Genomic DNA, 14,715 nt, shown 5'->3' on the forward strand with positions numbered 1-14,715 from the left:
TGGCACAGCCCCATCATCTGCAGAGTGGCCTCCCCCCATGCAACTGAACCCCCAGACTGAATGTTGGTGTTGAAGGCCAAAGGCTGTCAAGATGACAACATATGGTTTCCATCAGCTGCTGGGAGGACTTAATCAGGGCTCATCCTGGGCAGAATGGCTTGTGTGAACCAAGACTGCAAACCCCAACAACTTCTTTATCCTCCTACTGCCACAGGCCAGCTCAGTTTGTACACTGAGGCCTCGAAGATAATTCAGCCTGTACTCCTTTCCCAGATGGGCAAGTGTGTGTTAAAGAGTCCCTCCAGAGGGAAGGCAGGGGCAAGCGGACACCTGTGTGTCCTCGCATCTTCACAAAAGGGAAGTCTTCACCCTGGCCTCGTGCTGATGAGACCAGGCGTAGGCACAGGCCTGACAACACAGGGCGGAAGGGAACAGCCATTAGCACTAATGAGACAGGCAGCCTGAAAGCTTTTCACTTTGAAGCTGCTCGCCCACCCAGGGAACAGTCCGTTCTGCCTCCCTGGCTTCCAGGAACCCTAGGCGGAAAAGGGTTTGGGAGGAGCAGGGTGGGGGTTTTGGAGAAGCCTGGAGGGCCGAAGGGGAGGGGGGAAGGACCAGGGATGGAGGCAAGAGGGCTTGGTTTTGGCTAAGTGGACTTCTCCCCTCCTTTTTCCCTCAAAAAAACCCCCAAGGGTCTAGGTCTGCACCCAACTCTGGCCACTGGCCCATCACCCTCTTCAATGCCCTTGACCAAAGTTCCTGGAAGCAAAGGAAACAACATGCCACACAGGATCTGAGTAAGCTTCTCCGGGACCATAAATTAAATTAAGATCTCAGGGCTGTCTGCCTTGTTATAGCTAATGGCTCCAGCCTATCCAACCTCCCCACCCCTACCCAAGTTCCTGTCCTGCAGAAATTTGGGGGTTCTCAGCACCCTATCTTGTTCCCAAACTTTGATTGGCACCTGGAGACCTCACTCAAAATTGAAGATGGGCACACCTCTTATAGAGCATCCAAAAGCCCAGGTTGCAGGGAAGGAGGCCTGAGCTGTGCCCCCACACTCTGGGGAGGGCCCCTTATGCCCTGGCTGCAGGCAGCAGTCACGTGTGGGGCGTTCATTAGACCCTGCCATATAAGCTGAGGGTGCGGAGTGGCCAGAAACTCTCCAGGCAAGGATCCAGCAAACAGAGGTAAGTCCTCAGATTGGACAAAGACTCCTGACCTTGGGGAGGTCTCTGTCTGGGGTAGGGCACCTAGAGGGTGCATTAAGGATGAGAAGGGACTGAGTGGTGGGTCTTACTGCTGGCCAGGTCATGCTGCCGGCAGTGCTGCTGAGCTGTGCCCTGCTTCTGGCACTGCCGCCCATGCAGGGGGCCCAGATTGGCTTGGTCCCCCTGGAAAGCATCAGAAGACCTGCCGAGGCCCTGTTCCCAGAGCTCCCAGGTCAGTATGGGCAGGGGTGGAACTAACTTGAGCCTTGATACTCTCTGGCCACAAAGTATCCTGCTTTGGTATGCGCCCTCCTTCCCCCTTCCCAATCCCAGGTCTTGGAGGTGGGTGCTTTGTGGAGGGGCAGGGGCCAGGGAGGGGGAGGGGAGTTCCTGCTCTCACATCATCTGTTCCAGGCCTGGGCCTGCAGTCCTCCCTGAAAAGGGCAACTGCGGAACAGTCTGAAGAAGCTCTGCTGCAGGAGGCAGAGGCCTTGGCAGAGGTAACTGCTCAGGAAAAGGGGGGAGGCCACAGGCCTCGGGAAGGGACATCAGGCATCGCCCCCTCTCTCTACCTCATGCCCTCCTCACCCCGGGTGATACTGCAGACTACTCCACACTCCACTGCCATTCTGCCTGGATCGAGCCAGGTGGCATCCCTGGACTTGCCTTCAGGGGCCTATGCCTGCAATCCTGCTCCCCCACTTCTGTAGGTACTAGATCCAGAGGGTCGCGAGCCACGCTCCCCGCGTCGCTGCGTAAGGCTGCATGAATCCTGTCTGGGACACCAGGTACCGTGTTGCGACCCATGTGCCACGTGCTACTGCCGTTTCTTCAACGCCTTCTGCTACTGCCGCAAGCTGGGTACTGCCACGAACCCCTGCAGCCGTACCTAGTGGGCCAGCGTCGGGGTCGGGGCTGTACACGGGGTAGCGAATAAAGGCTGGGACCAACCCCAAGGCTGTGGCGTTATTCCGAAAGCGGCTGTCGGAGGTGGGAGGTCATGGAGGTCACCGCACGGATGCGGGCTGCCGCCGAGCCAAGACATCACACACACACACCTACCCCAGGGTCTAGGCTACCCCGTCATCTGAATCACTTACATGCGCTCTCACAGTGCCAGGCGCCGTTGGGGAGGCAGAAGGGCCAGGCTCCAGCCCTCCAGAATCTTGTACAAGGGACGCGGCTGCAGCGCGCAGGGCACGTAGGGGCTGTGACTCCTGGCGGGCCGGCACATTAGGCTCCGGGCCTGCTTGCAGCTAAGGGGACCTGTGACCTCAGCGAAATCTGCCCCCCCAACTGTAGTTCCCTTCGGGAGAAGACTGCCTCAACAGTCTGGAATATTTTCAAGCATAAGCACCGCTTATTCGCATCATTACTGGGCCTGCCCCTCGGTGCCAGGTGCACCAGACCGGGGGACTGGGGGGGAGCCAGAGGGCCCAATGGAATCGCCGCGGCCACGTGCGCCACCACGCGGCCGGCCTCAGACACGCCACATTGCTCAAGCCCGTTAGTGAGAGGCTCGCCTACCCCAGTCGCGCAGGCGCCAGAGGGCCCACGCCTGCGCAGTGCTTTCACGCGAAACCACCCGGAAGCCTGGCGCCCCGCAGGGCCCCGCCCTCTCGTGGTCACGTGAGGCGCTCGCGCGTCACCTGACCCGCTTGACAGCCCGCTGCTGGCGCCGAGTCAGCTGATCTTGGAAGCGAGCTGTCCGCCGGCCGATCGGGGTTCTCCGGTCTCGCCGCCCCCGCCGCAGCCATGTCGTTCTTCCCGGAGCTTTACTTCAACGTGGACAATGGCTACTTGGAGGGACTGGTGCGCGGCCTGAAGGCCGGGGTGCTCAGCCAGGCGGACTACCTCAACCTGGTGCAGTGCGAGACACTCGAGGGTGAGCCGCGGGGCCGGGCGGCTGGGCCTTGAAAGGCCGGCAAGGACGCTGGCCCGGGCCTGAGGGTTCCGCGATCTGGGCGGGGAAGCCGGAGGCGGGGGTTCCTGAAGGGCCTGAGAGGACTCGCTGGGAATCCAGGGGCCGATGGCGGGCGCCCCGGAAGGGAATCTCCCTGCGCTTGCGACTCGGCACGGGCCCAGACGCAACCAAGGCTTTAAGAACCGCGGTGGTTAGCCTCTGCTGGGGCCGCCTCTTCCCGCCCGTATGCCTGCCGTGTAGTTTATAAAGAGGGTGTCTCGAGAGTGGTTGATCGTTGGTGCAAGAGGTGCCCATACAAACCTCTTTACCCTGACGTAACCAAAGAGTGGCCCAGTGGCAACTCTTAGGGAATCTAACCCCCCCCCCTTTCCGCCTAATATGCACCAAGGCATTTGGGATCACTGTCTTAGCCTTGCCTTGCGGGGTGAGCCTTCCTGGAGAATTGCTGAGCCAACCTAGTGAGAGTTTCCTCCCATCGCTGACCCCCTGGCTGAGCAGTCTCCCGAAGGCAGTGATTCGGAGAGCGAGAGGTGGCCCTCCAAGTTTGGAAGTTCCTACACTTGTATTTGGCTAATAAATCCCACCTCCTCAGCGAGAAGGTTGCCTGTTGCAATAGGATTTAAAAAAAAAAAAAAAGCTCAAGAATGATGAGAAGCTAAGTTCCCCTTTCTTCAGCTCCAAACTGGGATTGACCCCTTTAGGCACAGCAGCATCAGATATACTGAATTAGAGATGTCCCCGAGTCCCCACTTCCCCTGTTGATAGTGAAGGGCATTGTGGCTGGGATGTAAGTTCCCATTTCTGACCCTCAAGAGCAAAAGTACTGCTGGCTCCATGGTTGGTAGTTGGAGGGGGGAGATGATTTGCTCTCTGAAGGAAATTTTCTCATCAAAAACTTACTGAGGTTAAAAGAGGATTCAATTTTTAAAAATCAGTTATTGTTTATCTTGCAAACTAGACCAGTAAAGTGAAAATAAATACTTAAGAAGTTTAAAACTTACTGAAGTTAAAATGCAATAATTTTGGGCACTGATTTTAACATAAACATAGGAGAAAAGCTGTTTGTCTGCCTTGTGAGAGTGGAGATGGGAAGGAGAGGAGAGCACTTTATGGTGCTGCTTTATAGGAGCCTGCCAACAACCCCATTTTCCTCACTGAGAGGGAGGCTGCCTGGGGCAGGGCCTGGCACACAGTTGGCATTTATTATGAGTTTTGTGGACTGACTGGGACTGGAGATCTTTCTTTGCTTAAATCTGAAGCTGAATACCATTTATGACCAACTGGCATTTGGTAAAGTTGTTTCTCTTCTAGGTTTTCCTCACTCATGGTGCTGTCTGTCCTTCCTCCTCCTGTAGAGCTTCTGGGGGCACTAGGGTCCCATCTTCCCAGCAGCCTCTCCACTATTATCTTCCATAAATATCTACCCTGCAATGCTGCTCAGCACATGGCCTGCCTTGTGGTACCCCTTTTAGACCTTTAGGGTCACATTCAAGGATTCCCTAGCTCTTCGACATGTGCTCCTTTCCCTTACCCAAGCCATCCTCCTCAACTCTTGGTACACATAGTGTGGTGGATCCTGGGGTTGGACAAATCTGAGTTTTAATCCTGGCCCTGCCAATTCCTGGATTACCCTGGACGAGTTATTTAACACCTCTGGCCTTGGATTCTTCATCTAGTATATTATCACTTATTTCACAAGGTTGTAGGATGTCAGCCAGCTTTTACATATAAACACTTAGTCTAGCAACAAACATAGAGTATGTTCTAGGTAAGTGTTGGCTCTTGCTTTCACTACATTGCATCTGCCATTGCCTCTGTATCCTTCTTATCCCCATGAAGCCTAGTGATTCCCATCCTTCAAGGCCCAGCCCCAGTAGTACCCCATCTTAGAACCCCCTTGTGATCATTCTAGGCTAGAATGTTGTTCCCTCTACCCAATTACAGCTCCTGTGGTTGTCTGTGCTATTTTCCTAGAAGTTTCTTTTTAAAAAATATTTTATTTATTTATTCATGAGAGACACACAGAGGGAGGCAGAGACATAGGCAGAGGGAGAAGCAGGCTCCCTGCAAGGACCCCAATGTGGGACTTGATCTCAGATCTCGGGATCACTCCCTGAACCAAAGGCAGACGCTCAACCGCTGAGCCACCCAGGCATCCCTTCCTAGAATTTTCTTGGCGTAGAGTTTGGGATTCTTGGGATCCTATTTGCTGGAGATGCTTAAGACTTGAAGGGTCTGGGGATAACCAGAAGCAGAAGGATGACCAGAAGCCCCATTATCTTCTATAGAAAGTCCTTCTGCTTCTGCAAGTGATACCAGAGGCCTCTGTTGTTGGGTGTTTTTGCCTCTCTATCTCCAGAGGAAAGGAGAGAGGGGAGGGGAGATCAAGAAAGCCTTTGGTGGGGATCCCTGGGTGGCGCAGCGGTTTAGCTCCTGCCTTTGGCCCAGGGCACGATCCTGGAGACCGGGGATCGAATCCCACGTCGGGCTCCCGGTGCATGGAGCCTGCTTCTCCCTATACCTGTGTCTCTGCCTCTCTCTCTCTCTGTGTGTGACTATCATAAATTTTAAAAAAAAGAAAGCCTTTGGTGCCTAGTAAGATCTGTAGACATGTCCTGAAGTGACAAGATTTCCAAAGAACATGTTTCAGGTGTTGGATAGTTCCCAGAAGGCCCAGGGCATTAGGCAGTGTGTGTTGTTCTGCAAGGAAGGGCAAATGCATACCCTCCACCACGCCCTGGACCTTTCTCCCTGAATTCCACCCCAGCAGGGCATCTGCCACTGACCTTTTCTGCTAAACACAGTCTTTTGAGACCTCTGAAGCTCAGAAGTTGTCTCTATTTTCCATCTTGTTTGATTGTCTATACTCAGAGGTAGGAGAAAAAACCTGGAGAGGTCCTACCCTTTGATTAACTGAGGGGACAGAGCTAGGTGGTCACAAAAGCACTTTTTATTTATTTTTATTTTTAAAAATATTTTATTTTTTAAGAGAGAACACAGCAGAGGGAGTGGGAGAGGGAGAAGCAGACTGCCTGCTGAGCGGGGAGTCCGATTCAGGGCTCAATCCCAGGATCCTGGGACCATGACCTCAGCTGACGGCAGCTGTTTAACCAACTGAGCTACCCAAGTGCCACATCACAGAAGCACTTTTTAACACTGTGTGTTTCTGGATATATATGTGGAGTACCTTCTGGGGGCTGAGTCTTGTGCTGGAAATTGTGGGGAAGACCAGGTAAGCTAGAGATAAAGAGAAATCGTGCAGTGTTACTCTGAATGTTTTCATTCATTCAGCGTATACTTATGAAGCACCTATTTTATGCCAGGTGCCATGATAGGGGCTGAGATGTTTTGTTGAGTATGTTCTCTTGACCCTCATAGTCTGGCAGTGGAGGTCAGTGTGGTCAGGGGGAAGACATTAAGAGATAAGTGTAGCATAGAAGTTACGAACGTAGGCTTGCTACTTCATGGCTCTGTGGCCATGTAACCTCTTTGTCCTCATGTAATCTCAGAGTTTTATTGTTTTTAAAATGGTAATAATAATGGCACCTACTTCATGGGCTGGTTATGAAATTTAAACAGGATAATTCATAAAAGCACTTTGCATGAATTTGGCACATGGCAAGTATTGATTCGGTGTTAGCTGCTGTTATTTTATTTTTTTAAGTTTATTTTATTTTATTTTTAGATTTTATTTATCTATTCATGAGAGACAGAGAGAGACAGAGAGATGGGCAGAGAGAGAAGCAGGCTTCCTCCAGGGATCCTGATACAGAACTCGATCCCAGGACCCTGAGATCATGACCTGAACCAAAGGCAGATGTTCAACTGCTGAGCCACCCAGGTGCCCCTTTGAGTTTTATTTATTTAAGTAATCTCTACACCCCATGTGGGTTTTGAACCCCAAGATCAAGAGTCACATACTCTTTTGACTGAGCCAGCCAGGTGCTTCATTACTGTTATTTTATAAAGTAGACTAAATATGTAATTTCATATTAAGGATGATACCAGTGAAAGTGACAGAGAAGTGACAGAGAATCACAGGGGAACTTTATTTAGAGAGTGTGGTGGGTTAAGGTCCTGCTGAGGAAAGGATATTTGAGCTGAGATGTGAACAGTGAGGAGGAGCCAGCCATACAGAGAGCTGGGGCCGGGAGAGCATTTCAGGCAGAGAGACCAGCACATGAAGGCAGAAATAGCTGGTCCAGTCAGGGGGACCAAAAGGAACCCTGGGACGGGAATACAAATCTTCTGGGAACCCATACCCTTATTTTGAAAAAAACAGGCAGAGCCCAGGGAAAGAAATCCCTGGCTCCTTAGCACATAATATGGGGGCAGATAGTGATGCTATGGAGCACCACTTTCCACAAAGGCCTGCCAGATTTGGGGTTGTTGGATGTATTTCAGGCATTAGGAACATATGTAGTGCTACTTCTTTTTTTTTTTTTTTAAGATTTTATTTATTCATTAAAGACAGAGCGAAAGAGAGAGAGAGGCAGAGACACAGGCAGAGGGAGAAGCAGGCTCCGTGCAAGGAGCCTGATGCGGAACTCAATCCCAGATCTTGGGATCATGCCCTGAGCCAAAGGCAGATACCCAACTGCTGAGCCACCCAGGCATCCCTGTAGTGCTACTTCGATGTTCAGATGTTTGCTCATTCAGGAAACACTTCCTAAAGGCCTACTGTGTGCCAGCCCCTGGGCTTTATAAGTGAGCCAAGCAGGTATTTCAGGCATTACCGTAGTTCTTAGCTTTGACCCTGGGTTCAGCCGAAGAGCATTGCTATTAATTTGTTTGACTGGCCAAGGGAATTCAGGTGTGAGTGAGGCTCCAGCTCTGCCTTCCAGATTTTTTTCCCTTCCTCTTTCCTCTTTATTTTTTTTTAAAGATTTTTATTTATTTATTTATTTATTTATTTATTTATTTATTTATTTATTTATTCATTCATTCATTCATTCTTGAGAGATAGAGCCAGAGACACAGGCAGAGACAGAGCCAGAGACAGAGCCAGAGACACAGGCAGAGGGAGAAGCAGGCTCCATGCACCGGGAGCCCGATGTGGGATTCGATCCCGGGTCTCCAGGATCGCGCCCTGGGCCAAAGGCAGGCACCAAACCGCTGCGCCACCCAGGGATTCCCCCTCTTTCCTCTTTAAAACTATCTTTAGGGCAGCCCTGGTGGCGCAGCGGTTTAGCGCTGCCTGCAGCCCAGGGTGTGATCCTGGGGACCCGGGATCAAGTCGCACGTTGGGCTCCTTGCATGGAGCCTGCTTCTCCCTCTACCTGTGTCTCTGCCTCTCTCTCTCTCTGTGTCTCTCATGAATAAATAAATAAAATCTTTAAAAAAAATAAAATAAAACTATCTTTAAAACTATTATTGATACTGTCAAACATATACAAATTAAAAGAAGTAGTATGACGATCCCATAAGTAATAATCATCTAACTGCAACAATTATTAATTCTTGTCATTACAACAATTATTAATCTTGTTTCAATAATAGCTCCACTTACCCCTCAACTCCTAAATTATTTTGAGGTAAATCCCAGACAATACGCCATTTCAGCTGTAAATGTTTCAATATCTTCGAAAAAGGTCATGACTAATTATTTGAAAAATCACTGTGATACTGTCATTTCACCTTTAAAAGAAGCAACATAATTGATTAATGTCATCAATTATCCATTCAGTGTTCAGATTTCTAGTTATCTCAAATTTTTAAAATATGATTTATTTCAATTAGGATCCAAATGTGATCCATACGTTTTGGCTGGTCTTTTAATATGTAGGTTCTCTATCTCTCTTATTTTTTCCTTTTACTTATTGAAGAAACTGGTCATTTGATTTATGGGTTTTCCCTCCATCTCAATTTTGCTGATTACATCCTTGCTATATAGTGGGACATGTTCCTTCCTTGTTTTTCCTGTAAATTGGTAGTTAGAAAAGGAAGCTTGATTAGATTCTAGTTCAACTTTTTTTTTTTTTTTGGAAAAAAGAATAATAAGTGATTTTGTACTTCCATTGGGAGGCACATAGCATCTAGTAGTTTCTCTTTTTGCGATATAAAGAATCATTGATATTTATTGCCTAGAACCATTATTTCATTAGGTGTTGCAAAAACAGTGATATTCTATGTTTCCTTCTTTGATTACTAGCTTGAATACTTCTATACTAGGAAACTTCCACTCATCAACTACTTTGTTACCCTTAAATACAGTCTGTGTCAGTGAGGTAGGGTAAATACTTGATTATTTCCTATATTTATCAGTTTTATCCTCCCTCCTATTTATCAGTTTTCAAAATAATGAGTTGGTTCTCCAACATCCTTCCAAGATACCTAATAAAGTTTGTTCTTTTTCTTGGTATAGTATCATAATGTACATAGGATTTTGATATTTTCAGTATTTTTATTGATGCTCAAAATTATCCTTTGGCCAGTGGGAGCTCATTCAATGGGCTATTGAGTCTTTTTGACACAATTCTGTAGCCTTTGAGAGCTTTCCTTACTTTGGAAATGTCAATATGTTCTTTTTTTTTTTTTTTTTTTTTTTGGTCTTTGTTTGTTTTTTTTTTTAATTTATTATTTTATGATAGTCACACAGAGAGAGAGAGAGAGAGAGAGAGAGAGAGGCAGAGAGAGAAGCAGGCTCCATGCACCGGGAGCCCGATGTGGGATTCGATCCTGGGTTTCCAGGATCGCGCCCTGGGCCAAAGGCAAGCGCTAAACCGCTGCGCCACCCAGGGATCCCTGGAAATGTCAATATGTTCTAATCTTACCTTATACATTTCCTGACCCAGACCTAAAGTCCCCCTTTCTCTTAGGAGATCTGTTTTTTTTTTTAAATGGGAAAATGGTATTTAGAGATCATAATGAATCTAAGGGGTTCTCTTTGCTACTAGATTGGTCATTGTTTCCAGGGTTTTTCTATGGATTAGCTTTTGCTTAGAAACATAGAAAATAGAGACAAGCCTATGGATAGCTGAATAATGCAGCCATATTTCAGCTGATGGGTAGCAGATGCCAGTTTCTTAATTTGGAATGGAGGCTCTGCCTGACAATTGGGCCAGTCAGGACACCTCCTTCCTGTTATAAAGGGTATAATTAACATTCAGGAGGGGGAGAGCCGGTGAATTAGATGCTCAGGGACTATGATTGAGGGCTCACACGTATGGTATGCTGGCTGTCTTCCAAAACACTTTATCCATCTCTGTTCTGAGTTGCTTGTTGTCTTTTCATTACAACATCTTTTGCATTTCAACATTTTTTCACAAGAAGAAGAAAGGAAGAAAGCAAGACTCCAGGCTGGGATTGACCAGTCACCATCACATGAAACTGCAGATATAGATGGTGTCTTCCAGGAGTGGCAAGTCATTCAACACTAACTGTGATGTGGCAAGAAGTGTGGCTGGAGAGTTAGAGAATCAGCTTTTGAGGGATTGCAAAGGCCATAGAAGAAGTGCTTTGTCCTAAGTAGGGGATGGGTGAGTAAAACTACTGGACTCATACTTTAGAGTGTACCTGCAGTGTGGAAGGGGGATTGGAGGTGGGGGCCGTGCCACAGGTGGGAAGAACTACTTGCAGGGTTTTATAAGTAATCCAGGTCAAAGATGATGGCAGCTTGCCTTGGACATTGGCAAGGATCATCGTAGGGGAATCTTAGGAAGAGGAATCAATAGGACTTGAGGGGTTGGATAAAGAGCTAAGGAGGCAGGAAGAGTCAAAGCTCACAATTCTTATCTCTGGTGTAGGCAACTGTGTAGGTGACAGAATGAAATGATAGTGGAATACAGAAGAGAAGGTTGGAGAAAGAGTGAGAAGATGGGATTGAGGGATCTGTGAGCCATCTGAGTGACAATGTAGAGGTGATTTTTTGGTGCTCAGGAGTGAGTCTGAGCTTGAAGGACAGCTTTGGGAATCAGCATAAAGTGTGGCTGCTGCATCCAAGAGACAGCATAGAGTAAGAAAAGTAGAAACCCAAGATGAGACCTTGCCCCAGGAGAGGCTCCAGTTAAGCGCAAGGGGTCCTGCCAAAAAGGTGAAAGGCATCCCCTGAGAGGTGGGCAGCCCTAGCAGAGAACCTGAAAAAGAAGGGTGATGCATGCCAAATGTGGCCAAGAGAGTAAAATAAAGTCAGACAGCTTTTCACTTCGTTTTGCCATTCAGAGGTTGTGGTGACCTTAATAAGAAGAGAGGAAAATGGAGCCAGAAAATGAGAGCAGTGGGGCCAGAAAACGGAGTGTATGGGCAGAGATAAGATAACATATAGATAGAACAGAGCTCACTGGGGGAACTAATCCCAACTCAGCCACTTACTGCCTTTGTGACCTTGGGCAAGTCTTTGTCCTCAACTGTACAGTAAGAAATGTTAATAGTATCTCTTCAAGATATGTGTGAAGTGTAAGCACAGGGCCCGGTACCGAGTGAATGGTCAGGGAATCCAGCTGCTCCCACCAAGGTCAATCTCTCCTACCACTCCTAAGAGATAGGCGCCATGCTGGGCTTGAATGGGTCACAAAAACATGTCACACAGGTCTTGCCTGGAAGCAAGTGTGCCTGACTAAGGGGCAGAGAGCATCGAATGTTTAGTAGGCACAAGGTAAATTTTAGGGGGATGGGAGCAGGTGGATAAAAGGGTACAGGGTTTCTTTTTTATTTTTTTTTTATTATTATTATTTTTTTTTGGTACAGGGTTTCTTTTTGGGGTTCTAAAATTGATGGCGGTAATGCTATACAGTTCTGTGAATGCATCAAGACCTGTTGACTTGTACATTTTAAATGGAAAGTTGTATGGCATATGAATTATATCTCAGTAAAGCTGTTACTAAAAAAAGTCAACCAGGCCAAGGAGGTGGGAAGAAGGAATGACGTTAGCAGTCTCGGAAACATGAAACTTCAGAGGGTATCAGAGGTGCTTTAGAACCTGGGAAGAGAGAATAGAACATGTGTCAGAGATGTGCAGGGGTTGAGTATTGATAAATGCATCATCAGGCTGGTTCATGAAAGACTTTGAGTGCCTAGGACACAGCTCAGGAGAGATGAATGTTATGATAAAAAAAAGAAAGAAGGAGGAGGAGGTTAGGTTGAGGCCAATGTATGGGAAGTGTGTAAAGGTTTCTGTCTATAGTCGTGCCTGGAAATATTTCCTGTATTGCATTTTTTTTGGTCAAAGGAGACTGTATTGAGTTGGTGACGTTAGAGGGCCATGACTTGGACAGGAAGATGAGTTAGGCTCTGTGCAAAATTCCTCAGAGTTGGATGTATTCTGACAAGGAAGAGGTAACACAGTCCTGACAATCCACTGGCCACAAGCACAAGAGAGGAGCTCAGGGGCATTGGGAGAAGACTGTGCAGAAGGTGGTAACCTGGGAGAGTTTGCACCATGGATCGAGGGGAACAAGTACCTTGATTCTGAGCTGTGAGAGCCTGGCCCCACACACACCTGAAGTTTTTCCCTCAGTGTTTGAGGATCTATGTGTCCCGACTGCCCTGGGCAGTGACATTGCTGAGTGAAGAGACCCCCAATACCCAGGGATGGATGAGCTGGCATGGATCTTTGGTGATGACTTTGGCTACCTGATACTTTGTTTGTTCCTCTCCAGCTTGCTGCTGCTGTCCAAGAGGAGGAGGCCCCAGAGTGGGGGTGGAGGCTTGAGAGAGGCAGGAGAGAGGTCTTGCTGCCATGAGCCAATTGGACTTAGTCCTTTAGTAGATGAAGGCAGGGGGAGTTGTGAAGGGAGTGGGAGTGGGAGGATGATGCAGTTAGAAACTTGGTCTGAGGCTCTGGAGGACGGATTTAGGCAGAGCTAGGCTGGAGACAGGCCACTATTCCAGCTCTTCAGGTGAGAAAACGGGCTGAACCTGGGCAAGGAGTGGCATAAGGGGAGTTGGAGGACTGGGCCAGGCCTCAGCTTAGGGGGATGAGATCCACAAGATTGGGCTGGTTTTCATTTTATCCCTAGGGATGAAAGGGGTTAGAAGTCAGGCCTCTGACTTCATAAATGACTAGACTAGGTACGTACTGGAAGTGCTTCTGAGATGGGGACCAGAAGAAGAGGAGACAGTTTGGGGTGTGAATGGGGTGGCGGAAGAGGAGGTGTTCTGTCTCGGATGTGCTGAGTCGGAGTGTCTGAGGGAGGTGGCCGTGTGGGTCTAGAACTCAGTGGAAACAGCACTGAAGATACCAGTCTGGAGGTCATCAGAATGCTGGCTGGCTGGCAGTATTTCAGCCCATGCTTGGCCATCTGTTGGCTTGCAGCCAGGGCAAGTCTCCCTTAGCGGTCCAGTCCTGCCTGTGAGTCCTGCCAGGAGGCTGGAGAGCAGCCCTAAGGACAGGCCAAGTAGACACAAGCATGGTCTGATGAGGACACCTGGCATGGAGCCTAATTTGGCAAGTGGCACAGAGAGTGCAACAGCCAGGGATTCCCCTGCTGATCCCTGCTGTGCGTTCTCCTGCACGACTGGACGTGACATTGGTTTTGTTTTTGTTTTTGACTAAGCGCATTTTTTTTCGATTCCAAAAAGTAAAGTTGGTAGAAGGGTGACTCAGTGTGGACCTTTTGGGGGACAGGTTTTCACCACCTTGTTAAACATTGCACATGTATGTACTCTGTGTCCCCGCAGCCCCACTTACAGGATTGTGTCCCTCTAGATTAGCCCAAGATGGCATGTTTAGAAATACTCACGTCAGCCTTGTTTCTAATTTCAGCCCATTAGAACCAGTGGGATATTAATCTACAGGGGTATGGTTAAATAAACCATGGTCTGTCTTTACATTGGAATACTATGCAAGTGCTCAAAGCCTGAAATTTTGTAAGGACTGATTTAAAAATATACTGTTAACATATTCCCATTTTAGTAGAATACTATATGCACATGGAAAAGTGTCTGGAAGTATAGATACCATGTGGTCTAGGGTGGCAGCCTCTAGAGAGAGGGATTGAAGAGGCTGGGAGGGGAATATGTGTATTTTTATTTTATGTACTCTTTTTATTTGCAGTGAACAAATATTTTATAATTTAAGACATCTGATAAAAATATCTAAAATAAGGGAAATTAGAACATGTTTAGATATATGAAGAGAAGCTACTCACACCCAACAGCCATCTAGGATGAGACCTCTGCTGGTGACACCAGTCTGCATTTGACTTCCAGATTTGGTTCACAGCCTGGTGGGGCTGGTCTGAGTCTCAGGGAACCCCCATCAAGCCCCTTCTCTTTACACCTGAAGATTCAGAGCCCAGGGGGTACTTGAGGGCCCAGCCAGGGCTGGGCACCTCTGGCTAGTGACCCGGCCAGAACCAGGGCTCCTGTCCAGGTACAGCTCACCTGCTCACCTCTCACCTGGCCATTTTTCTCTTTCCTTCTTCACCAACCCCCTCCTCCTTCTTGCTTTTCCTTTCTTGATTACATCTTGCGCCGGCATATACTTTAGCACAGGACCTGATAGCCGCTATTTCACAAACCCTGCCTCAGAGGTCATGTCAGAACTTGCTCTGCTGAGTGATAACACACTTTTCCTTGGATTTATTCTGTGATTTCTTGGGCCTGGTTTCTGAGGTGGAGCTAAGGTTTGTACCCAAGCCT

At 48.2% G+C, this 14,715-nt stretch overlaps 2 protein-coding genes across 2 annotated transcripts in view; both read left to right on the plus strand.

Moving 5' to 3' along the window:
- Positions 1-1,083: 1,083 nt before the first annotated feature.
- On the plus strand, positions 1,084-2,104 carry LOC121499273 (agouti related neuropeptide). Its single transcript, XM_041769774.1, has 4 exons — positions 1,084-1,190; positions 1,311-1,443; positions 1,626-1,711; positions 1,922-2,104. Exons 2-4 carry the CDS (start codon positions 1,314-1,316, stop codon positions 2,102-2,104), a joined length of 399 nt encoding a protein of 132 aa, XP_041625708.1. The 5' UTR covers positions 1,084-1,190; positions 1,311-1,313.
- Positions 2,105-2,870: 766 nt separating this feature from the next.
- Positions 2,871-14,715, plus strand: part of ATP6V0D1 (ATPase H+ transporting V0 subunit d1) — a 40,013-nt gene continuing 28,168 nt past the window's right edge. The window contains exon 1 of the mRNA XM_041771778.1: positions 2,871-3,096. Coding sequence (XP_041627712.1) covers positions 2,967-3,096 — 130 coding nt within the window. The 5' untranslated portion in view covers positions 2,871-2,966. The remainder of the gene's footprint in view (positions 3,097-14,715) is intronic.

Source organism: Vulpes lagopus, chromosome 10 (assembly GCF_018345385.1).
Source record: "Vulpes lagopus strain Blue_001 chromosome 10, ASM1834538v1, whole genome shotgun sequence".
NCBI lineage: Eukaryota > Metazoa > Chordata > Mammalia > Carnivora > Canidae > Vulpes > Vulpes lagopus.

Bases quoted from the DNA above. Each gene is read 5' to 3' on its own strand.
- LOC121499273 (XM_041769774.1), top strand. From the start codon at position 1,314: ATGCTGCCGGCAGTGCTGCTGAGCTGTGCCCTGCTTCTGGCACTGCCG. The intron at 1,444-1,625 runs GTCAGTATGGGC...CATCTGTTCCAG, and splicing joins CCTGTTCCCAGAGCTCCCAG to GCCTGGGCCTGCAGTCCTCC. The intron at 1,712-1,921 runs GTAACTGCTCAG...CCACTTCTGTAG, and splicing joins AGGCAGAGGCCTTGGCAGAG to GTACTAGATCCAGAGGGTCG.